The sequence below is a fragment of the Larimichthys crocea genome, chromosome III, assembly GCF_000972845.2.
Source record: "Larimichthys crocea isolate SSNF chromosome III, L_crocea_2.0, whole genome shotgun sequence".
NCBI classification, from domain to species: Eukaryota; Metazoa; Chordata; class Actinopteri; family Sciaenidae; genus Larimichthys; species Larimichthys crocea.
The window spans coordinates 9,605,493-9,630,455 of record NC_040013.1 but is presented as its reverse complement, the minus strand read 5'-3'; the positions used below and the strand labels follow the sequence as shown (position 1 = coordinate 9,630,455).

Genomic DNA, 24,963 nt, shown 5'->3' with positions numbered 1-24,963 from the left:
CTGCTTCTGTTTTTTTTTCTGCTGCACGAATCCATGTATAAAGATTACTGAGAGGGAAAAACAAACCCCTCAGATGCAAAGGGGTACCTCCAGAGACACAGCACATACAAAGGGAAGCACGCAAAGCCTTTCACATCCAGGGCTATACACCAATGACATGGATAGAAAATCCACCAAATCCATGTTAGCTCACAGATATTTGACATAGTAATCTATACTATGAATTTCACTGGCCATAGCCAGTAAAACAAAGACTGCTACTATTAAACGTTGGCAAACTCTCCTAAAAAAATACACAGAAAATCAGCAGAGTTTTGTGTTTTTACAGCCTCAACAATGTTGTGATTTGACTGAGCTATGGAGAGTTCACGGTTTTGTCAAATAGAAATAAGCACATGAATAGACACTGTGCATGTTTGACACACTAGCACGGCACATTCTTTTGATTTTGACTTGCTACTCAATACATCTTCATACACATTCAGTCATTGTCGGCATGCTGATGGGAGGCCGAGCTGCAAATCGGGTCAGAGGAGCAGTGGCTTACTTTAGTAGTTGCTTCCTTGATGGACAGGTTCAACGCCTGCTCCTGTTCCTGGAGTCTGCAAATGGAAATAGAAATGTTACAGAGCAGTACTAAAAGTCATTTCTCTCTTTTGAGGGCTTCAAGTGAAATCAATAAATGTCAATGAGAGGATGAGAGTTAGTCCACCAGTTCTCAAGAGAGTTGATGAATTTTTTATAAGTTTTGTAAAGGAATGTCTTAAAAGAGCTTGCCCAGTGGACGAGAGCCAAAGAGTAGGCGCTAATTATTCACTGATAAGTAGAGATCCTTGCATTTGCAGTTGACATAAACTTCAAGCAAAAACTTCAAGCTGACATCCAGAACCAGAACAGGCTGTCTAGAAGGATGCAAAAAGTTGAATTTAGACTGATCGTGTGTGCAAAAAAAGCAGAGGGTCTGTATTTCTAAAACTAATGTTGTCTTGGTTTTGCTTTAAATTTGAAATCCAAATCAGTCAACAAAATATATAATAACATAATAACAGCACGCTAATATGAAGCTCATGTCAGAAGCCAGTTAGTTTAGCTTAGCAAAAAGACTTTAAACAAGTGGAAATAGCTAGCCGTACTCTGTCCAGAAACATGTCAAAAGCTCACAAATTAAAGCATCATCTTTGTTTAATCTATACAAAAACTGAAGTGTACAAATGACTTGGATTTGGGGTTTTAATAGGGGTATATGCTGTACTATTTCTTGGCCAGGTGCAGTGATTTCCTACCGGCGGCCAGCTGTTGTTTTCTATTGAATGGGCTCTGATATATGAGAGTGGTATCGATCTTCTCATCTAACTCTTGGAAAGAAAGTGAATTAGTTTATTTTCCAAAATGTCAAACTATTTCTCCCTACAGGTGTTAAAAACTGAGAAGTCCTGCCTCTTCTCCAGTAAGTGCTATAGTTTAGACGCCTAATACATTTTAAAAGATAAGATATAATCCTGCCCAGCACTGATTTAGCTGTTCTTTACATCTTGAAATAAAGTGGATAAAAAATCAGCTGGACTCAAAACAGCTTAAATCTGTCAAACATACAGTATTTGTTGTTTTTTTTTAGATATCAAGGGTAAATATCACATCAGTAATGTAATGACTGTTCATGTTTGTGAACATGCAACCGGAACAAACCATTTGCATCCTATTAGTTGGTGACAGAAAAATAAATCAATTATGAGACGGAAAAAAAGAGCATAAAATCCATTATCCACAACGCAGTCACCTTGAGACAGTCTCAATCGTCTCATATTACAAAAATCATTGTGCCCTTTTCATGTTATTCAAGCTGATGTTCAGGGTGAGTCAAGAGTAAAACGTTGTCTCTGAACATCAGTGTTACAGCACCCTTTTTTAAAGGATGCAGCTCCTCTGGATGGATTTCTTTAATGCAGTAACCATAACGAAACCTCAATAAGAGAAAGATATGTCCTGTTTTATTTAGAGAGGGAACTGTAACACAACGACCCAAAGCCCACCACCCGGAGATGTGCAGCTGAATATCCAATCTGAGGTCGCAATTTCAATCAGTAGTGGTTAGAAATGCGTTCCAGTTGGGGTGAGGATGTGTCAGATATCAAATTATGCCAGTGATGGTGGGTCATGCCACCGAGAAGGTGATAAGTACAATTTACATGTCTTTCTAACGAGTGGCAAGACAGAGAGGGTTTCCACAGCGCTTCCTCACAAGCTATTAACTTCAGAGGATATGATGCAAAATAATCATTTGCATCTGAGAAAAACCATTAAAATTCAAAACAGGTTCAAGCAGGTGTGAGAGAAGAGGATTGAGGGCACAGGGGATGCAGGGTTGTGGCAGTTTGATATATCATCTCTGAAGCTGCAAATAAATTTTCCTCATAAAGTCTCATAAATTATTGCATTACATTCAATTCTTTTGTCCAATGTGACTTGTAATACATTCAAACTTCACAAGCACTAGAGCTAAATGTCAAAACAAACAAAAGCTTGAGCAATTTTTCCTTCTTTTTTGTATCCTTCAGATGTCAAGCTCCTCTAAGCAGCTATTTGAGATGTTAATTAGGTTGGAACACGATGGTGTGATTTTGACTCAGTTGTACTTTCTTTGGCACCAGATTAGACGATCCTGCTGATTTGTTCAAAATGCCAATTTGTTTGTCAGAGGACGAATGAAGCTGGGAGGCAAAGATTTACAGAAATAGAAGATCTGCAATGACGCATCCTCTTCCAAACGAGCTCATTTAATGATAAGGAAATATGTGACATGATACAGGGAAAACATTCATGGGCTAGTAATTGTTACTGTCACTCACGGCTCTCCAGCAGCCCCACCTGGTCACTGACAGTACTGCAGGAACTGTGACTGATCCACTGTACACTGGATACGGTTTCATTTTTGTAAATTTGTTTTTTTTTATGTCTGGACCACTCTGCTATTATGAGTATGAGTACAAGTAGGTATTCAGAACACAGCTGTTGTCTGCCTCTATAATAAATACATCGGAAATAGAGAGGGAAGGAACATGAACTGTGCTGCTCACTAATAAAAAAGAAGATATTTTTCACTTTTTGTCCAAGCATCATTAAATGTTTTATGTACCACAGAGTTCGGTAATTCACCGTAGATGGATATATTACAATATTATAAAAATCAATATTGCTCTCTAATATGTCTCTCTTTCAGAGTGTGTTCTTCAAATTACAATAGAATTGCTCTCTTCTTTCAAGGTAAGGTTTCACTTGGTCATTAATAACTGACAATACAAACAGCTGCATTTCATTTTCGCTGTACAACCTCAGTCATAAATGGACTGCTGCTCTTTCATGTATTGTAGATATTAAAGATATATTTGTTTGCTGTTTGATAAATATATGAGATGAGATTTATAAGTTTCTATTCATTTACAAACTGTCAAAACATCCCTGAGCATATGTTTGAGGTTTGTCATGATCTATGTTGCATATAATAGATAGTGATATATAAATAGCATAGAATAATCATTTTTATTCATTCTAACTATAAATTATTCTTTTCACAGTTGTGGTGTTGGGCAACGTTTAGACAACCAATCTCCAATGGGCCAATAGGAAGAACCATTTCAATAAGGTGTAAAATGTAAAGGGTGTGAAAATATTTCCCCACAGAGCACTCCAAGATGCAATCTGACATTTACATTTTTCACATATATTTGCACATATTCTCAACTATGTTGGACTATGAGCAGAGGAATACACACCTTCTGGACAGCAGTAATATGTGTGAATGCTTTTTTGATTTTCTAATCTAGATTAGACTTTGACATGAGCACATTTCCCTGGATTGTGTGGAACAATATGGTTAATTCACTTATTACCTGGAGCTTGTTAATGGAGCCTCATATTTCATTAATAATAAACATCATCTGCATCTGAAAATGTCTTATGCACTCATTCTAATGGGAATAAAGTGCTTCTATGATTTGATTCAAAGGAAAAACTTGACTTCATCTATCTTTATTACTATATGTCTTTAGTACATGTGCAGCTTGTAACTATGGAAACGTGATCGTCTAAATCACTGTAAGAAGAAACTGGTCAAATATTCTACACGTGTGTGACGCTGACCTCAGCATGGAGGGCGGAGAAGAGATGGAGATCTGCGTGCGGTTTTCAGAGGTGACGAGGTCCTGCAAGGTTCGGCTCATGTCCCGGAGCTGGGCCACGGTGCAGCTCCGCAGAACAGAGCCCTCCAGCTCCTCAGCCTCCACCTGCTGCTCCTCCTGCTGGATCTGCTGCTCCAAGCAACGACTGCGGTCCTTCAACTCCATCAGCCTCTGCTGAAGCTCTCCTATCTCCTCCTGCAGGCGTTTCAGTTTTATTTATGATCCTTGCATTTATTTTTCAGGTGTTAATCATCAATTTTAGATACTGATCTGCTCTATATTTAAATTAAGCTAATTGGGGATACTAAATAAGTTAATTATCCAAACAAGAACAAACTTCTCTAATTCTGTCTGTGTTTATCTATAAATTATAATAATATTGTTAATATTAGTTTCATATCAGAAGTATTCACAATCTATTGTAACTTAAATATTGACTACAGCTCCAGATATTTTAGAAATTTCCTTCATCCTTCATGAGTGAAATAATAAAAAAATAATATGCAGCATTAGTACTCACATCAGACAGGTCATGTGACACACATGTGACACAATATGCCAGAAATTACGATTGTAAGCCTTTATGATAACATAATATGAGCTGAAATTACCTCCACCAGCCGCTTCTCTTGAATCAGACGATCTCTTCGATGCAGTGGACCCTGCAATGAGTCGCACCGCTCCCCTGCATCGGGCTCAACACACTCCCTGACAAGCAGTTGCAAAAAAAACCCACACAGTCACTACAATAGCCTCAGCAGTGCCAAACTAACATGACAGTAATACCTTAATCGTTAGGGGCATGTTTGTTCCTGATTTTTTTTTTCTTTTTTTTTCAAAAACTGACACTGAGATTTATGAGGTATGAATGGAAAACACGACAACACATGAACACAGTGCTGCATGAGCTTTAGATTTGTTCAGGATACCCTCTGGACAGAGAGGCCCCCCCTGATTTCCTTCCTGTTGCAGGAGCTATTTTTGACATCCATTTTTAACCGCACCGTCCTATAACATTAATGGAACATAGACCACGGACACAGGACCAGAACTCCAATTCCCCACATGAAGCTGTGAAAATGCAAATTTCACCAACTTGTCAGCTTCAATACTCCAAAACTCAGTAGGATTGCGCTCTTGTTAACCACCATGAAATAGTATTGTGATCAAATTACTATGTAATGTTATTTCAGTAGACAGTTCTGTTGTCTGAAACCAGCAATAGTTCAAGTCTGTCATAATATGAAATCTGAAAAAAGGGAAATATTTTGAATTCAACTGTATTATTTTCAGATTTTATATTATCCTTCATTTCACTGCAATTAATCAGCTAGAACATTAATAAACATGTGATTCTCCATACATCACTAAGGAGAATCAACACTTGAGTGTCAAAACAGCAGTTTATGATTACAGCGAATAATCATTTTGACAATATTAGAATATTAGCACAGTCTGTTGTGTATACACTAATAATGCATCATGAGATCATTGTTGCCGTCGTTGTGTGACTGACCTGCACTGACCGCAGTCCGCCCTCTGGAGGGCACTGTGCACCACCTGACTGAGCTGCTCGAGGAACAGAGCCACGCTGGGCTGTCTGGAGGGTAAACCCAGCTTCAGTGCACCACGCTCCCTGCACAGCTCCTCCAACTTTTTACCAAAACGCTCAGCTGAAAGAAACACATGAAACACATGAAGATATACTGCATCACATGCTGGAAAGTTGGGTTATTGGCAGTTACGTTCAAGTCAGAAAATCAGTATAGAAACAGCAAGGACTGCTGTGTTTCTGAGTACAGAAAGCAGATAAACTCTCTAGGTCATAACGCAGACAGTACGTAGCCTGCATTTAATGAATTAAGAAGACTGAACACACATCAATCCTTATTCAATTACCATATTAACCCCTAACTAGAAGGTACTGAAAGGGAGCACATTTCAAACTAAACCATTATCAGTTTGCTCTTTCCAAGAATTCACTGAAATCTTACAAATTCTTCATTTCTTGACCCTGTAAACACACATGGAGGTTTTTCCATCAACCCTCTTAAATAGGTTCACGGTTAAGTTTAAAAATACAAAGCATATCTGGCTAAAACATCTCAAACTGTCTTTTTTACAACATTTCAAGGAAAGCTTTTCTTGCTGTTCAGGAGTTGACAGAGGTGGAAAATCAGTTTGTGATTCACAATATCAAAAGGCAAACAGAAAGCCTGACAAGACACGCTGACCCAAATCACTCTGCTTAAATAGTTCAAGGTCTACAGGACACTAACAGCAGATGCTGGCATTTATTTCTGTCACAAGGTCCATGAAATGGGTCAGAATACAGTCCTCTTTTGAAAACAAACTTTCCTCAGGCCAGCTTGTAAAAATATTTAGGTCAAACAGGGTTTTAAATGAATGCAGTTTCTTTCTGGAGACAGAAGTAAAATAAAGTCTTGATTAGATTTGTTAGGTTTGAGGACTCGGGTCTTTCCCACGTTGTCTTCAAAGTTAAAAGATCAAAAGCAAAATGTGGAAACATGAATTAGTGTTCAAAAAAACCACAAAAGCCCCGGGTTTTTGTCTTGTAAATGTGGAGTTCGATTTAGGTATACGTACTCTCTGTGCTACTTTCAGGAGTTCCACAATGTCCAGTTTTAGTTTTACTTCACTGGAAAGTTTCAGTAAAAATCACCAAACTTTCCAGTGAGTTCGATGTGAAATGTATGTCAGTCAGTAACTATTTGATCAGCTCTAATTAAAGGCCAGCCTTCTGTCCTCACGTGCTTTATCAAACTTGTCAGTATGATCCATAACTAATTCAATTAGCAAGTAATCTAATAAAGGAAACTGGGCAAGTTCCCATATCTTGCCTCATCTTAAATACAAGCACCAAACTGATTAATGTCTGGATCCTGAATAAACATCCCAGTGTAAATAGAGAATCCCACAGAGTTACTATGTTGTCTGCTGCTGCTTTTTGTCCACTCAGTCTCCCTACACCGTTTACTGTCCTCTTTCCATTATACTAAATAAACAAGACTCATCATAATCATATAAAAGGCATGGCACGTGTCAGAAATTCTCTTTAGTTCCAGGTAAGCTCTGTACAGTCCGTCCACAACTCCACTATCTCTTCAACAAAACCCAAAGTCATAGTTCACCTGCGTCATAGTCGTCATCCAAAATGGCTTTCTGCTGGAGTCTCTGCAGCTTCAACATCATGGACTCAATCTGAGAGAGAGACACAATAGACAGAAGACAGAACAAGTTACCCAGCAGTCCAGAGGGCAATGCTCTTTAAACAGTCACGACAGCCCAAACAAAAAAGAAATGTGTGTGGGTGCAATGACCGTCATTTCAAAGTGACACTGGGTCAGCAAATTGAGGACATGCTATGCAAGTTTAAAACCTCTTTATCATCACGTATTGCTGCTCTCACTGCATCTCAACAGGGAAGACTTGTCAACTAATCAGCCTAAATGTTGTTCAGTTGTGTTTTTCTATATGTTAGTCAGACATTTTAAGGGATTTCACCTGTTTAGTACATAAATTCAATAAAAGAGAAGTGACTAAGGTTTTTCAAAAATTACAACTATTCAAAAGAGATGCTTTTGACCCTGAACTTGGTGTTGTAATTGGCTCAAAAGTGATTGTGACTACAGCCCTGCATCACATCAGGAGCCAATCATGCCCACCTTCGTGTGAGTGCGGTTGTTTTGGAGGCAGTCCTGCAGCACGCCCTCGTACTTCTTCACTAGGCTGTCCCAGCCGTGTTCGGAGGCAGGCGTTGCACTCTCGTAGCCGGAGGTGACGGAAGAGGCGGAGGCGGTGTCTGAGTCCACAGACAGTGAGGATGTGATCTCTATATCCACAGAGTCAGAGTCAGGCAGGTCCGACGTGACCTCCCTGCCACCCCACAAACATTCCCGCCAAAACCTCCCACCTAATGGCAGCTCCTCTCTGTCCGCCTGGCTGCCTGGGGCAGATGAGGGCAGTGTCTGGGCAGGAGTTGAATGCTTTGAGATACTGTGCTCAATGGACAAGGTTGCTGGTTTTGTTTGAGGCAAACTATGTGCTTTAGTCAACTGATTCAGTGGTTCTGGTTCTCGGGATGGTGGGACAGTGGTTGTGTCTGTCCTTTGGATGGAGTTGAGAGACTGCTGGATGAAACTGAAACTTGAGTTAAAAGAGTCCTGTGGTGAGGACTGGCTTGGGCTTAAGATAAGTTCTTTCTGTGGTGGAGAGGACGGACCATAGTGGCTGGATGCACCATTAATGGGGTTGCAGTCCACAGGGGTAAGAGGACGGGTAACAGAGCAGAGAAAAGTCTTACTCTTCCAAGAGCTACATGCGAGTTTGTCAGGCTGTTGCTGAGTTATCAGGGATAGTTTGACAGCAGGCGTTAAACTCATCCTCTGAGCGCTGGTTGCTTCAGTGATGTCAGTGTGACGTCCAGACTTTCCATTTCTTATGCAAGTGGTTCTCCCCTCCTCCTCCTCCTCGTCTTCCTCCTCCTCCTCTTGCCCATGGGTAGTGCTCTGTAGTCTGGACTGCTCTCCTCTCATGTACCCTGGTCTTCTGTGGAGCCTCTTACGACCGGAGCTGCCAGCTGTCCCTGATGCTCTGCCACCACCTGTCGATAGAGAGATTAACCATTAAGCTGGAAAACACGGTCATGAGGTAGATAAAGAGTGAGCTCATAGGATTAACTGTGCAATCATGGAGTACATCAGGAGAATCTGACGCTAAATGTGCCAATTACACAAGAAACAAAACATAGTATGAACAGTGTGACATTAATACTCTAAACCAAAATGCCCCTCTGCCATGAAAGCCAGCTTCGCTAACTGGATGAAAAGCAACTTGGCCAGCTGTCTGACATTTCCCAGAGTTCTGCTCCAGCTGTTAGGAAATACCAAAGCCACACAGTCATTTTGAGCTAAGACACGCCTCTCTGTGGAAGAGTGTGAGACATGAACAATTTCCTGAAGTTACATTTGAATTTTTTTTTTTACTCTAAAAACACAGCTATGTTGCCCACAGACTTTGAGGCAGTGCCTTGCTGGCAATCAACCATTTCAGGTAAGGAGTGGACGTAAAGCTTAATGCTAAATGCTCTGATGTCTCATTCAGATTCATTTAGACGACCAAAATGAAGCTCTCTTTGTTGTGGGGCACTGAGACATCGCCATTATTTATTATTTGGCCTGTGGAAAAAAAAAACAGTTGCCTATTTACACATCCAGCAGATACCAAGCGGTGTCTGCAACCTCTGTGGCTGTGATGAAGACAATGAAGACAATGAAGACAATGCGGAAGTGGCTACTTGTGGCCGGCTACAGAACATAGCCGTATCCATAAGCCCCCGTATTAAAATGTCCAACTTCACAGCAGAAATAAATAAATGTTCCCCGTTCATGACAACTGTACTGAGTCTGAATTTTTATAGAACGAATTAAAAGCGCGGTTGCTTTAAGTGAATTAATGTGTTTGTCATTACAGGTGACTTGTTTGAGCAACCAGGCTCCATTCAGCCCACCTCAGCTCCACACACATTCCATGTCTTTGTGCATGTTTGTATAAGCAGGAGGCAGCAGAGCCTCCGGATTGTAAACTTTACAATGCACTACAATGATACAACGTCCATGTTTTATACTGTCTATGGAGATATGGAGTAACATACAGATACACATAAGAACATTTGTTCTTGAAGAACATCTTTAGCAGTTAAATGCTTCATTAGTTGCATTGCTTAACTAGTTGTAAGCTGTCATGATGTCAGGCTATTGTTTAGTAATAAGCGGGATGTGATCAGTGGGTTTATCAGAGTTCTTTTGCTAAAGATTAGAGAATAAGATCAACACCAGGCAGACAGATCTCTCTCTCCAAATCAGACCAAATCAGTAAAGTTGCAGGCCGTAAAACATAAACAACAAGCAAAAAGATGCGAAAACACTTCATATGCAGAGAGCTGCATAATCAGGTGATAATTATCTTAGTGTAACTTGTGACTAGTAGCAGCTTCTTTCACATAGGTGCATCGTACTTCATTTGATACATGGTATTGAGTGGGGGGCCTTTAAATAAAAGACGGACAGATTTGTAATAGAGAAAAATTGACCAAGCTAATCAATCAAAGCATCATTTAAAAGCAATATGTTGCTCTTAGGTTCCCTATCAACATTGTAGAAACGCTCTTTAACTTTCATTTGCACAGCAGAAACATGCGGTTCATTAATAATGTTACTAATTTCCCTAATTTTGATGATGAATGACATTCACAGCAGACAACCCAAACAGCTGAAGAGTAATAAATGTCAGTCTAAACACTGTTTGGTCTGAAAGCAGATCACGATGATAAAGACCGGTTTGTGTTCAGACACCTGCTGCAGCTTCACGCGATCGATACATAGACTATAATGTGTAGAGTTCAGAGGAGGAGGGGACAGGCCGATATGTTGGGAATCAACAGCGCCTTTGTGTACAGCTGTGCTGCTCGTCCACTTCTGCCTCTCAATTTTCTCTTCCCACTCACACACACACTCAAGTCACACAGACACACACTGACACACAGACTTTTGTACTGAAAACAGTGGGTGCATTCATGCTACTGTCATTGTAAAACCATGTTACACTATTTTTAAAAAAAGCTTAACATCACATCTATCATTAGTAACAATAAAACACATCTGTGCCTCATATTATATTCATTTTAATTTTATTGTCTAACAGACAACAAATATGTGGATTTTAACAGCTAGAGCACATTTATAGTTTTTGTGTCTGCCTGAAGGGAATTCAGAAACAAACCATAAGCACCACAAAGCAACCACAGCTCCATGCTCAACCCCCCATGACCTCCAGTGATGTCACTCCTAAACCATCCCATGTGACTGGACAGGAAGACAAAAAAAAAAGACACCACTTAAGGGAGAGTTGGGATGTTGGGAAGTCAGGATTTGTAGTGAGAGTAACATAGGGCTCTTCTCATTGTGCCCAAACTGTGTATGTATGAGTGAATATAGCAGAGGAGGGTCCTCAATAAGAGCCCTCTGTCCGCTGGGACCACCACACTAAGGCTCAGATTACATACAACTCCATTAGTGTTTCTTTGCAGACGTGGCCACTGTTCCATAACCAATTTAAGAAACCCAACACTCACCGTCGGCACCAAATACAACCGCACACCACCATCCACCATCTGGTGTGGTCCAGATATAATATAGAGCCCACTTCAAGTCAAAGAGAGAGCTGAAAGAGGGAGGACTTGCTAATATAAAGTGTTACAGTATCCTCGCCGTGCCTCGATTACACAAAGACGGCTCTTCTCAGTAAAGGGGAAGGAAATGCCTCAGGGCCCATTGTGTGCGTGTGTGTGTCTGTGTGTGTGTGTGTGTCTGTGTGTGTGTTTGTTGGGGGGCATCTACATCTCGGGTTGAAGCCCTTCAGAGGTATGTCATTTGCTGCTTCCTGACTGGCTTTGTGCTAAAATAGTTTGCCAGGAATTCCGGCAGAAGCAGCGAATAATCAAAAGGAGACCTGAAGTGCTTCAACAGCGAGGAGTGAATGATCCCACTTGCAACAGCAGCAGCTATCTCACTGCAACTCATCGCTAACGTCAAAGTAAGTCTGCACCAAGTCTGAGAAGCGTCTTGGCCAAAGGAGGCCAGATTATTTACCTTTGGAGATTAAAAGAGGCCCTTCTCGGAGCCCTTAGGTTAAACACTACATCCCATTGGCTGCTGAAAGTGTTTCAGCCAAAAAGCAGAGGAATGCAGAGGATCTCATAAAAACACAAACGTTTGAGGAACAAGCTCAGCACATCAGCACACACACACACACACACACACACACCAGCAGATCTGCATGTCAGCAGACTCCTGAGAAGCTGCTCGGATGTGCAACAGTTCATTACTTGTGACCAATAACAGCAAGACAGAAAATGGGAAGTGAAAGTCAGTGATGAGTGTTTAAAAGTGGTGGTGACAAATGGGGACCACGAAGTCTGTCTGTCTATCTATCTATCTATCTATCTATCTATCTATCTATCTATCTGATTTGAATCTCTGCTCTGATGAAACTTTTTTTAAGAAAGCAGCTCCACACTTCCTGTACAGTCACATGAGGATCATAAATCAGCTGAATATAGTTGAGCCGAGTGGCGTGAAGATACAGCATTGAGAGCCCAGCACAAAAACCTACATCTCCATTCTACTGAATGACCAAATGAGTTACTGTCAGTTTAGCAGTCTATAACTTAAAGAACTCATCATTCGATATACGGATTTATTAGATGATTCAAATAGTCTAGATGTGTAAACACAAGTAATCTGATGACAGTGTGTGGCACACTGAATAGGCTGCTACTCTAATCACAGTAATCTCACCAGCTGCCATAGTGAGAGCTAAGTAGGTACATAAATCACTGGCTATCTGTCTGATGTGGATGTGTGCTCTAAAAATGTGTCACATCTCTTCACTTTTAGACGATTTGAAGCTGAAATTGTAAATAATCAAACTTACCTAATAGGTAACCTGATAACAGAGACTTTAAACCCAGATTTGAATAAAGACTAGGCCATCTTAAGAAGAAAATACTTCACAGGCCAAATATGCAAGTAAGTTATGCAGGATAGATAATATACAAGGCAGTGCCTTCATATGACTCCACACTAAAGAATAAAAATCTTTCACTTGCACTTCATTACCCATCATCACTTATAAGCGGGCTTTGACCTCTATGACATGACTGAGGCAAACATGAACTCCGCACACAGTGTGGATGCCCAGCTGAAGGAACACACAGATCGTCCTCTTCTGTCAGTCAGATGGTGACAGCGAGCATCACAGTGCAAACCACATGTTGACTGACAGGTCCTGTTTGGGATGAGGTGGTGAAGCACTGTTTACAGGAGTGATTATAATATTTAGTTGCTGTCATGTGAGGACCCTCTGATTCTGCTACTGTGTTTTCTTCTGTTTATTCTCATCACCAATAAGAGGACTTATCTCTTATATAATTGTATTTTAGTTTAAAGTCATGTGAAGCTCTTGGTGAGAATTCAAACCCAGATCTGGTCTCTTAAGCAGCAGATCTACAGGTTACTGTTTGGTTGGTGTTAGAAAAACAGATGTGTGTGTGTGTGTTTTTTTTTACCTTCCATGGCTTCGCAGTGGTGAAGCAGAGAGTTGCTGTGACATTCCAGCCCCATCAGTCCAGCAAACATCTTTCCATTAACAACAAGCTGCCAGTGTCCACAAATCAAGTAGTGTCAGATCCCGGGTCTTCATGGAGTTATATCGACCATGTTTTAGAAGAAGTGGAGCCAGGCAGTGGGACTGATCTCATTTCCGTTGTGGAAAAGTGAACACAGACTGTTATTTTTCCACCGCGCGTCAGACTAACGTGTGAAACCGGCTTTCTACACGCGCTCCTTTGTCCATAATAAACATTTCCTGACACAAGTATTGATGCCTGTACTTCAGATTCTTACATTTCTCCTCTGCGGCAAACAAGTGGGTCCAGTTGCGCATGAACAGACGGTGTGGAGAGCAAAGCTTGTGTTCATGTCATGTTCCTGGTGGGAGAAGAAAAGTCCGGAAGAAAAAAAAAAAAACATCCTTCAGTGTTGCTGTGATGGCAGAAGTAATAGCCGGGATAAATCTGTGTGTCATCGATGTGTTGATCAGCAGTCCGTTATTCGTTGCGCCCCTGCGTCGTGCGTCGTCGTGTTGGATCAACGTGAGGAGCTCCTACGTGTTCAGGAATTTGACTCCAGACTCTTTCAGACCGCCTCATAACCACAGCAGGCAGCCTGTGGATACTGCAGCCGACACATCACCCACTTCAGCTCCTCATGTTTGTGCATGAGATTTATTTCAGAGGCATTAGAACTGTGATTATTGGGAAAATATTACAAGTTGATATCAGTATAACTAATTAATATTAGTTAGAAATAGACACTTAGGATCACGTAACGACCATTGTTATTATCATTTATGTTGCTATTGGGTTTTTATACAGAAGTTTGGGGCATTAAGGGCAGTCACATTTAAATGAAATGCACATTAGACTAAAAACTCATTTTTATTTGGCAAATAAATAAATAAGAATACAGATAATAATAATAATAATAATAATAACAACAGTGACATTTATGATGTTTCCATAACAAAATAAAATATTTATTGTTCTATTGGGTTGTGTCAAATACAGACTGACTATTATTGTTATTGTATGTGGTCAGATTAATCCAAGTGTTATTCTGACCATATTTGAATATGTAGGTCAAATAACTGTGTGTGTGCATGTTATTTTTTGCATATTTTTAGCCAGCCCGAGCACATCCTGGTGTAAAGACAAAAGTGTCCCTTTGTTTATGCAGCGAGGGGATGAATGAGAAGAGACCCCACATAGAGCAGAGTCTTTTCATCCTTCCCACACATCCCCAATGGTCCTTTCATTCAGCTCGGCTGGCTGATGGACAAGAAGAGGAGTTCAGCCACAACACAGCAGCTACTGAGTTCACACTACGGAGGGTAAAGAGCTGTGAGGCAGAAGAAATGAAATCTACTGCATAATGTAGAGTGAGTTCATTTGTCCAGTATTAAAGATTAGAAGCTCTTCATGTCTTTGAGTGTTGAACAGTGTTGGCCTCCAGCTAAAGCTTCTCTCTGTCCTCATCTAAAGAAGTCAATTTTGTATACATTAATAAAAAAACAACAACATTTATTCACTTTTAAATTCTTTTCATTATTCATTTCACTGGAGCTTTTCCCACATGTCTGCTGTCACTGGAGTGTATGTGCACCATGCTTGTGCTCCTCATGTGTTGATAGTGCACCCTGCTTTCACCAGCAGATGTCAGGCTTCATACAGATTGAGGTTTGATTCCACACACTGTGTTCATCCAGTCCCCCTTAAAGATTATAGTGGTGTTTCTTATTATTTGTCCATGTTTCAGCTCCATCACTACACCTCTATGTAAGTCATGAAGACGTCTTAGTTATTCTTTATATACAGTCTGTGTTTAAAAAAAAACACTGGTAAAGGTGATGTTTTACATCTGTACATTAAAATGAAATGAAATTACTGAGTAGTAAGCCTTTTTAAGACCCCAATGATGGGTGATTATGATAGAATATACAAATTATATAACTTCAAATGTTTATTTTTGTCTGTTTGATTGCATAATTGATAGAAGAAAAGTAACAACAAAAACAGCTGTCTGTCTCCCACCCAAGACTAAAATATAAAAGAAATATACTTTTTCAACATCTGTGTATAATTGTTATGTGTGGTGTTGTGTTTCATTAAAAGAAGATCCTCTCGTATAACAGGAGTCAGGTTGTCCATGTGTAGCATTGATATTGGCCACAGGGTGGCAGAATTAAAATACATTCAGACCCTGTCTCCCTCAGTCTGCACAGAAATCCAAAAAAATGAGCTAATAGATGATGTTATTTGTGGATGGATAGAAAACTATTAAAAAATACCAAGTGTGTTAGATTTTAATACACTAATCAGACTCAATCAGACAGAAAGAGTTCATCCAAAAGCTCCAGATGTTCTCAGAGATTTCACATTGTACAGCTGCAGCTCCAGGATAGAAACACCGTCTTGTTTGTGTTTGAATAATCAGACTCACAAGTAACCATTTCTTTCAAGACAAATCTTGTTTCCTGAAACATGAATTAGTGCCCGTTACTGATTATGGATTACTCATTGTGTGGCCATCCAAAGACACAGCTGAATTGTTCCCCACTGCGTCAAACAATAATAATTGACACCAGCAGGTGATGATCCAACAGCGAGACCATACCCGTTTTCTGCCAGGAATATGTCTTAGCGTGCTCCAAAACTTATTATAAATGAATGTGATGGTGAGGATTGTTTAAAGATGGTAGAACAAGGAGGGAAAAGAGTTTGTGTGTGTGTGTGGGCGTACGTGCCAGCAGGTCTACCAGAGAATAGGCACGTACAGTGTGCAAAGGTCACATGATCCTCCTCTACACAGTATGCAGTGAGTGCAGGCAGCCATTGGTTCTACCTTAGATTATCTGTGCGTGATAGAGAGAGGGAAGGGCAGAGCGAGGAAAATAAAACACACACACACACACACACACACACACACACACACACACACAAGACTGGCATGGCATATTTGGCACAGAACTTTTATTCATGCAAAACAAGTGAAGTCAACAAAACCTCAAAGAGAAAAAAAAAAGCATTGTCTATTGTAACACTGCTTTTATTGCAACAATAATAATCATGAAACATTTAGCGTGTCAGGTTCCATTAAAAATACAAATAATCTTCAAACTGAAGCAGACAATGACACCATAGAGAACATAATGATGAAATGTGCAGGACTTAAACCACTCCTTCCTCGGGGTCCATGAGCGCGGTCCTGCTGGAGAACACGTCTGCCAGCATGTGTTTGGGGATCTCCGAGCCGCGGACACGCAGGGTGTAGCAGGCGTCCTCCACTTTGCCCAAGCTCTGTCGCAGCGTGTGCAGCTTCTTGGACACCTCGTACGGTCCCGTGTTCCCGATGTAGGAGAAACCGTCGTGGATCTGCCGCAGGAACTGGCTCAGCTGGAAGGGGGTGTCGATGTCGCCGTTGCCCACGCTGCTGATGCACATCCGCATCAGCTCGCCAGTGAGGTCAGCCACGCCGAGCAGGTAGTCTGAGGGCGTCACCTGGAAGGTCAGGACCTGAGATCCCGCCGGCTGAGCTTCAGCCAAGCCCTGAGGCAGGATGAGATCATATTTAAGTGCACAGAAACGCCTTATCCCTGCAGAATATGCACACAAGATTGATGGTGATAAAAGTATTTATTAGAAAATGTGATGTGTAGGCGTGATTATAATAGAAGCCATGTGTCACAAAAAGCAAAGTGCAATTTTTACTCAAGCATGATGATGCTTTTATCACAAAATATCGAGACTCGGGCACTTATGTGTGCATCTACAGTCACCCATCACCTCTGAAAATATGAGGCAGAGTGGCAAAAATGACATAATGACACATAATGCTTAGAAATGTGTGCATGTGCATGAATGTGCCATTACTGCTGCTTTGAGAGGAAATGTCAAATCATGTCAAATGAACATGAACAACAACACTCTGATGTTCTTCACAGAAATAGTTTGACAGTTCAGAGAATACGCTTAAATGTGTTCTTGCTGAGAGTTTGATGAGGGGGGATCACCAAATACGAAGCTACTGAGTTTACCTTTGGATAAAGCCAGGCTTTCATCTCAGCTGGGCTAAGTGTCTGCTGGCTGTAGCTTCGTATTTAAGCGTACAGATACGAGAGTTGTATCAATCAAACTCATGGCAACAATAAGTGCATTTCCAAAAATGTAAAATTTCTCCTCAGAAAAACGGAGAACACGGTACGAGACAGTGCGGTGAACTTTACCTTCTCTGTTCTCATGAACACCAGTCTGGCGTTGATCTCTTCCAGGCTGATGAGGCTGCGGTGACGGATATAGTGCAGGAAAGAGACAGCCTCCACATACTCCTGGATTCCTGATGCATGAAAACAAATTGACATGGCAAGACACTCAAAATATTTCACTGCTTCCCACCGCTCCAACAGGATTCAGCAGTGCCTTTATTTCCTCCTTTAATTTCATTCCCCTAAAAAACACCGCTCTTACTAAAAAGAAGGTCAAGCATGTATCAAATGAGCGCAGCACGTAGAGTGTGTATAAACACTACACGGTATCTGCACAGTTCAGATCACACACGGAGATAATGATTCAAATAAAACCTGTTTCCTGTCGCTGTCTTTTGGGTTTGAACAACAGTGGCCACTTTCTGTGGCCGGCTGAGATGACCCACTCATTTGTTTTCTAGGCCCTGTGTAAACAACAATCAAATAATCACAGGACGGAAGACTTTGTGTCTGAAGTTTACTTTTGGAGCGGCAATTGAACTTCAAAAGAGGCGTCGTATCTCTGCGTAGCTAACCGCAGCGTGCGACGGGGAGAGGCGGGAGGGGAAAAAAAACGTGGTCCATCTCCGCTTCACTCTGAATTACTGAAAGCCAGAAACCCGAGCGGCTGCAGCGCATTCAGAACAGTTGGTACGGGGGTCAAATATCACAGGTTTATAAATGTGCTTCCGTGATGACCTCCTGCCATTTCACGTTTGGATCTTCCAGAATCACAACCCCTAACCCTAACGAGTAGGAAGGCCAATGTTCACGGTACTTTGAATGCAGTGATGATCTGTTCACCATCTAACCACAAACCTCTGCTGTCTGCAGAAGTTCCTGTCTTAACATTATAAATATTATTAACAGATTCTATTTTTTAACAGATTCTAGTGCTTTTTGTGGCTCAGAGATATCAAAATGCAGCTCTGTGTACGATCAGTCATACTGGATGATAAGAGAGTAGCAGTAAATCATTCATAAGTCATTAAAGATGCCGTGTACAGATGTGTGAAAATGCTTCCTCTGTTAATATTTAGACGATCGTCTATAATGGAACTTTTCATGTAAATGAAACTTTTTTGTTTATGTTTTAGTTTTGGGACGCTGCTCACAATGAAGCCAGAGGAATCATTTGATTGGTTCAAGACTCAACATACCTCTGCGCACCAATCGGAACGTTGTAATATTTGTGATAGTTATACTTTGCATTGTCAGGGACTTAAATGAACTGCTTATAGAATTTGTGTTTTGCTGCTCCTGATCAATCCTCAGCCAACATCACAGCTTCTAAAATAATAATAAATAATAAATGTACTTACACTATAGTAGGTGTAGTTGTTGTGAAAGATAATTATAATTATTGCACTCATATAAGGTCATTTTTGTACAAGAATAAATATTATTTTTGCACTTGGGGACCATATCTCTTTAGTAGTAGTAGCCTTGTGTTTTAAGTCCCCAGTCTTTATTCTTTATCATCTTTATCTATGAAAAAAACAAAAACACTACAAACATATAAACATTGCCAGTGGCCCCACAGCTGTGACACTGGCTTCCAGAGAATTCAACACAATCCGAGGCGGACAGGATATGACATGAAAAGGTTACTCTGGCTTTGAGGCAGGCGGTTCAGTTCCTGAGTTTACTGCCAGGAGCTGTTCGTGTTATTTACTCTGAAGCAATCAAAGTCACCTTTGGTCACCAAGACCCAGAAAAAAAATTATTACTGTAGATGATGTCTAAACAATGACTCGAGGAAAACCAGCTGGAAATTAGAGAGCGTTTACTGTTACAGCTGTTGGAAAAGTTGAAGATCAGTGGACGTGCACGGCCTCACTGGGTCAGACGTTTGAAATGTTTTCATTAAAAAGGATGTGTGAATTTCCACAGATGATTAATGGAGATTAATGTTTGACCACAGAACGGTTCAATGCATTAGCGGTGAACCCTGGGAAATACCCTGCCAGTACACTTGTGTTTGCACTGTCTCATAGCTTCTGGCTGGTTCAAACTAAAGAGCTTATCAAAGAGCCGCTCTGCCTCTGTTATCAGAGGCAATTATGGTCAGATTTAGCCCACAAAATCTTTAATGGTCCTTATATAAAAAGAGCAGACCCATTACACATGCCTGGAGACTTCACGTCCAGCCAAGATTATCTGGAGAGCCCGTGCAGCGAGCCTAGTCTCAATCTAATAAAGACGATAAAAACTGGGAAAAAAATGAAGCGTCTAATTGGTGGGAACTGCCACTGGTCACGTCGCGGAGGATGCAGCGGTGATTCCTGAGTGACCACAATCTAAAAATGACTTCCCCAGCTGCTAGATAACAGCTCACGCTCGCTCCCAGTAATGTTTTTGTCCAAACTCTGCAGACATTTTGGCTACGCTGACAAAAACAGATATTGATACTAGTAGGATAACAAGTTTATCAGAGGGTGTGTCTATCATATCCAGGCCTGCATCAAGGTCACGCTCTCACACTATCAGCCACTTTACAATAAACCTTGAGCACAAATAGAGAAGAGTGAGGTGAAAGCAGCACGACATACCTTTTTCTCATGAAATCTCCTGTGTAATTAAGTTAGCTTGTGCTCTTTGCTGAGGCCTGTTTCTTTAGTCAGGAAAGTGTTATTATAATAAAAGAAATGCATCCAGACTATATATTTTAGGTGACTACCCACTAATTGTGTCGAGGATCAGATTTGAACCCAGACTACTATAACAGTGTGGAGACCATCTTTTCATGAATGGATTATTCAGCTGAGGCCTCGTTTGACAAAATGTTATTCAGCAGAGAGACAGATGACATAGATTGATCAGTGTGTGATTAAATGGGGTATTTGAAGTATATCAATTAAATGAATTGATGGGCTGCTGGGAGGGATTGGAATGCAGGACAGTTAGGTAACTGCAACTACATCCACACATGCTTTCATAAGTTCACACAGGTGGGGGCCGTCACAGGTGGCTGGTTTGAGCGACTGACTCAGCTCCACTCATTTTTGGATTTGCGGGGAGGCAGTGGAGGTCTGACTGCCAAGATGGTAATGGTCAGAGCCACCACACTCTGTGCTTCACAACGGCTCTTCAGAACCCTGTGGGTGACGTCACTGAGACTACATCCATTTTTTAAGGCAGTCTATGGTCGCAGCTAATAAAATAATAATTACTACATAATACTGAAAGATAGATTTAGGGGGAGAATATAAAAGAAAATACATTTGTATGCAGCTTTGTAGCTACATAGGTACTGTATATGTATACTGTATGTATGCTGCATATTTTCCTGTATTTGTACTTGTATCGTTGAGTTTCTTCGTAGAGAAGGTTCATGTTTGTATGTAAAATGTGTCTCTGGTTCACGTGGAAAGGTAAAATGTGGTTATCTTATATTAAGTGAGAAGGAATAAAGAGACAGTAGCATAAAGCGCAATTTATGTCAAACTTTTACTGCAGATAAATCTGCTACATCAAGCCCGACTGGAAATATTTAGATTTTACAACAACATACAGAATATTTTGATCATGATATGGTGATATATGACTTTATGTTCTTGATACTAACTGCTTATTCATGTTAGAATACTCGTGTTTCCTTTTAACTGGATGAGTATATCAAATAATGTTTAGTTAGGATCATGACTTTAACCTTGTCTCTTGGGACTTTAATAAATTCAGGATCATCATAACTTATTCTAAGTTTAAGTTGCCACTTTCACAGTTCCTCTGATATCTGCCAGAACATTTTTCAACGCAACAATACAGTCACTGATCTGGGAAATTTAAAATTTGTACAACTTTGTAATGAAATGTTTTGCTTCATGACTGAGTCTGATGGGATGCTATCTATCTATTGCTTTCTAAAAAAAAAGTTAACCTTGAATATTTTCACACAAGGAATTTATTTACAGGCTTGTTTGCCTTCTTGAAAAAAAAAATCTGTTGTAACTCACCTGGCGTGAACGCTCTGTGAAACTGAAAGATGTCTTCTCCTCTGAGCTCTTCGGCAATCTGACCGATTTTCTGCCTGACTAAATCCAGTTTCGTCTCTGCTTCATTTAGAATATCCTCTGCATCCGGTACGCTTTCAACCCAGAGACAAACACACAGAATTAAAAGGTATGCAAAAGCTTCAACTAAGCTACTTCCAATGCCTTTTGGACAGTCTGTATGTACGAACTGAAACTCTCCTGAGACTAGAAACTGTTCACAGTGGTGATTTTAATTCCACAACTGATCTTCTGCATCATTATGGTGCTTCAAAAACAATACCTGAAGGCAGATGTAGACTGATTAAAATGTGAAAGAGTTAAGAAATGCTTTAATATTGTTACAGAACAAATTACACTAACATGTAAATCCTCACAGTAAGGAGGTGATTAAAGGAAACAAAATGATCCTTACCAAACTGCACTAATTAACATAGTATATACCTGGTCACTCTGTGTAAAAGAAAAATAGTCCTCTTGCTTTCGATGGTGACATCTCGACTGATCTTAACAAGGCGCTCATATTTGTCGTGTTTGGTATCAAGCTCTTGCTGGAAAACTAAAAAGACAGGAAAAAAAGATTAGTCCAAATATCTAAACACATAACGATATACGGCAACCATGTGGATGAAAAATGCCATCAAAATGCTGAGGATGCAGTTACCTTTGAAAACAGCGATGACAGGCGAGGACGGGTTGCCACTCCCGTCTCGATCTTGCGGCGCATCAGCATTTTTCCGGGGACATCCTTCACCTGACATGAGGCAGAAAAAGTCTGGTGATTCTGCAGTTTGTGTTCAGTGATAAAAGGCCTGTAGTTGCTGTCATTTTTTTTAAAGTGCCTTGTTGAGTCAGAAAGATACTCCAACCATTTTGCACACGAAGATCAGTTTCGTCTTTTTTCCTGATGACATCAAGGTAATTTAAAGACTTCAAATAATTAATCAAAAGTCTGTGTTACAAACAGATGTGGAGCTTTAAAGACATGGTTGTTTACAGCATGGGGGACTAACTAAAGACACTATGGAGTCACGTTTTAAGAATCAAGGATTTGGCATTTTTCAGGGTTCAATCTAAAAATCAAGATGCTGATATAATCTTGTCCCCTGCAGGATTGATTCTTTTTCTTTTTTTTTTATCCGTCTTGCAGGTTAACCACCTTAATGGAAATGCAATACTAAGTCACTTGTAGCGTTGCAATGGTATGAGATTTTTACAGTACAATAACTACCTCAGAAAAGAGCAGCCTTTCACTGTATTGCACAATTATAATAATCAGTTGTTTTTGGTTGAACAAACACTTCATTATAACTTCACCCAATAATTTATATTATTATTAATAATAATAATAATAATAACATAGTAGTATCCATAGATAAGCAAACATACAAAGCGTGAACCATTTATTTTAAAACCGCAGAAAAGCATGGTACCATCAGTAAACTGCTGTCGAAAAGAAAAAAAATAGACTTCAACTTTTTGGATAATGGATTCATTGTTTAAGGCAGTTTTCGATTAAAATAACAACAAACAAATAAATAAACAAACATCACATGTTTCATTTTCTCTGACTCATATTTGTCTTGTTTTCTATGACAGTAAAAGGTTTTGAGCTGCAGACAAATTATAATGACAATAATTGTTGTTGATCTTCTGTGTATTGTGGATAAATTCTCCTGCTGTCATATGACAACACACTGAACCTGAGTGACAGTGTGATGTTTGTAAACAATGTTGTAATAAGAGTAGTTTAACGTTTGCATCGTAGCGTTAGCTAACTAGTTACTCACACAACTAGCTGAGTTGCAGCTCTCGCTCATGACAACGACCGACAATACTTCAATACAACTTAAATGAAGAGGCTGTTCGTAAAGAAGCTGGACTTACCTTCTCGCTTACTCATGTCTTCGACGCTGTCTAATGAGTTTGAATATGTTTAGCTCGGTTCTGGTTAAATGTGAACTGTGCGTGCCGCCGACCAAATGTAACGAGGCACTTTGCATGTATCAGGGATTATCAGGGTGACAGGACAAAACAGCTCCGTTTACACATCAATGTTAGCATCTCCGACCAACACTAAACACCAAACACAAAGTCTACAGGCACTACAACGCGACAGAAACCGCGTTGACTTGTTTTTAATCACAGGCATTCATGTGGACCTCATTTCTCGCGGGGCTTTTGCGCTATTTACAAGCGTAGCAGGAAATGACGAGAGGTGCATCATGGGAGATGTAGTAAACACAGCTAAATGTGGCATTTGTTTTTATTACAGTGGTTATCTGGTTTATTAAAGTTATATTTGCAGCTTTTTTATTTTTATATAATTGAAATCTGGTTCAAACTTTTTAAATGATGGCCCGAACACAGTTTGTTTTGAGATGTAGAGCTCGTCCTGGAACACAACAAATGACATGTTTGCACTTGAGATTGATTTTTTTTTTATTATTATTATTTTATGACGCCTATAGTGTCATGTATGGATGATTGTTGAGATTTTATGTACAGCCATGTTCGCACATATTCCAGTATTAAATGCATTCAAGAGGCGCTGACACAGGCGCGCCCCTGCAGCCAAAACTCTTTCTGTTTCCAGTGAAAATCCAGATTGAGGAACCGGTCATCTCCAGACTGCCACCCTTGATTGGCCTGTGTCATTTGTTGCTATTAAAGTATGTTTCATCCAACCTTTCTTGATCAGATTACCCGCTTCTCTCCACTAACCCCTCCTCCAGGGACTCCTGCAGACTGTGTACGTGCCACACAACGGGTGCCAACTTGAGCTTGCGGTTTGCCTCCACACAGAACGCTCCCTGTCATTCACATGCGTCTCACTTATTTGGGTAATGAGCGACAGACCAAAACATATACATACTCACATATTTAGCCAAACATGAGATTATAATTCATAAAAACCCAATGTTTGCTGTTTTTTATAATATGCATTCCGATAGTCGAATTGATTCTTTCTCAATTGCAGTAATGAGCTTTATAAACCACATGCTAAAAACTAATTATTATATAATAACAGCAGCGATGTCTTTGTGCAAAATATTCTTTTGTTGTGTGAAAGGAATTTCACACACGCAAGCCAGGAATGAGGGCAAAACACACTGGCGTTGACGCTGAGTGATGATGCCTTCAGGTGCTCCCTCCAAGCTCCTACATCAGGACACTCCCTTTCAGATTGTTGTTTAAATTTGATATGCTATTAATATCATTTTATATTATTGAATAAATTCTGATGAATTCATGTGTAAGCAGCGTTGTAATGACGCAGGTAGTCGGTGAGTTTATTTTATAGATTGTGTAGTGTTATAAGTACGTTTGTTGTTAGTTTAATCAAGCGATAGATG

At 40.2% G+C, this 24,963-nt stretch overlaps 2 protein-coding genes across 4 annotated transcripts in view; both read right to left on the bottom strand.

Moving 5' to 3' along the window:
• The window catches only part of disc1 (DISC1 scaffold protein), a 41,498-nt gene extending 27,461 nt beyond the window's left edge, over positions 1–14,037 (bottom strand). The window contains exons 1-7 of one of the 3 annotated variants that reach the window (XM_019254709.2): positions 13,324–14,037; positions 7,862–8,799; positions 7,328–7,397; positions 5,692–5,848; positions 4,787–4,883; positions 4,138–4,370; positions 548–602 (exon numbers count right to left, since the gene is read on the bottom strand). In XM_019254709.2, the coding sequence (XP_019110254.2) occupies positions 548–602; positions 4,138–4,370; positions 4,787–4,883; positions 5,692–5,848; positions 7,328–7,397; positions 7,862–8,799; positions 13,324–13,393 (1,620 nt within the window). In that variant the 5' untranslated portion in view covers positions 13,394–14,037. Of the gene's footprint in view, positions 1–547; positions 603–4,137; positions 4,371–4,786; positions 4,884–5,691; positions 5,849–7,327; positions 7,398–7,861; positions 8,800–11,328; positions 11,460–11,845; positions 11,953–13,323 lie in introns of those variants that run through there. The other 2 variants (XM_027277873.1, XM_027277872.1) reach the window with 2 other exon arrangements.
• Positions 14,038–16,324: 2,287 nt separating this feature from the next.
• Positions 16,325–23,794, bottom strand: tsnax (translin-associated factor X). The gene is made up of 6 exons (XM_010737801.3): positions 23,495–23,794; positions 22,272–22,361; positions 22,052–22,166; positions 21,572–21,702; positions 17,598–17,707; positions 16,325–16,920 (listed from the first exon to the last, which is right to left on the bottom strand). Exons 1-6 carry the CDS (start codon positions 23,508–23,510, stop codon positions 16,543–16,545), a joined length of 840 nt encoding a protein of 279 aa, XP_010736103.3. The 5' UTR covers positions 23,511–23,794; the 3' UTR covers positions 16,325–16,542.
• Positions 23,795–24,963: the final 1,169 nt, after the last annotated feature.

Coding starts and splice junctions, on each gene's coding strand:
- tsnax (XM_010737801.3), bottom strand. Junction 22,167..22,271: donor TGTCATCGCTGTTTTCAAAG/GTAACTGCATCC, acceptor CTGTCTTTTTAG/TTTTCCAGCAAGAGCTTGAT. Junction 16,921..17,597: donor TGTTCATGAGAACAGAGAAG/GTAAAGTTCACC, acceptor ATCCTGCCTCAG/GGCTTGGCTGAAGCTCAGCC.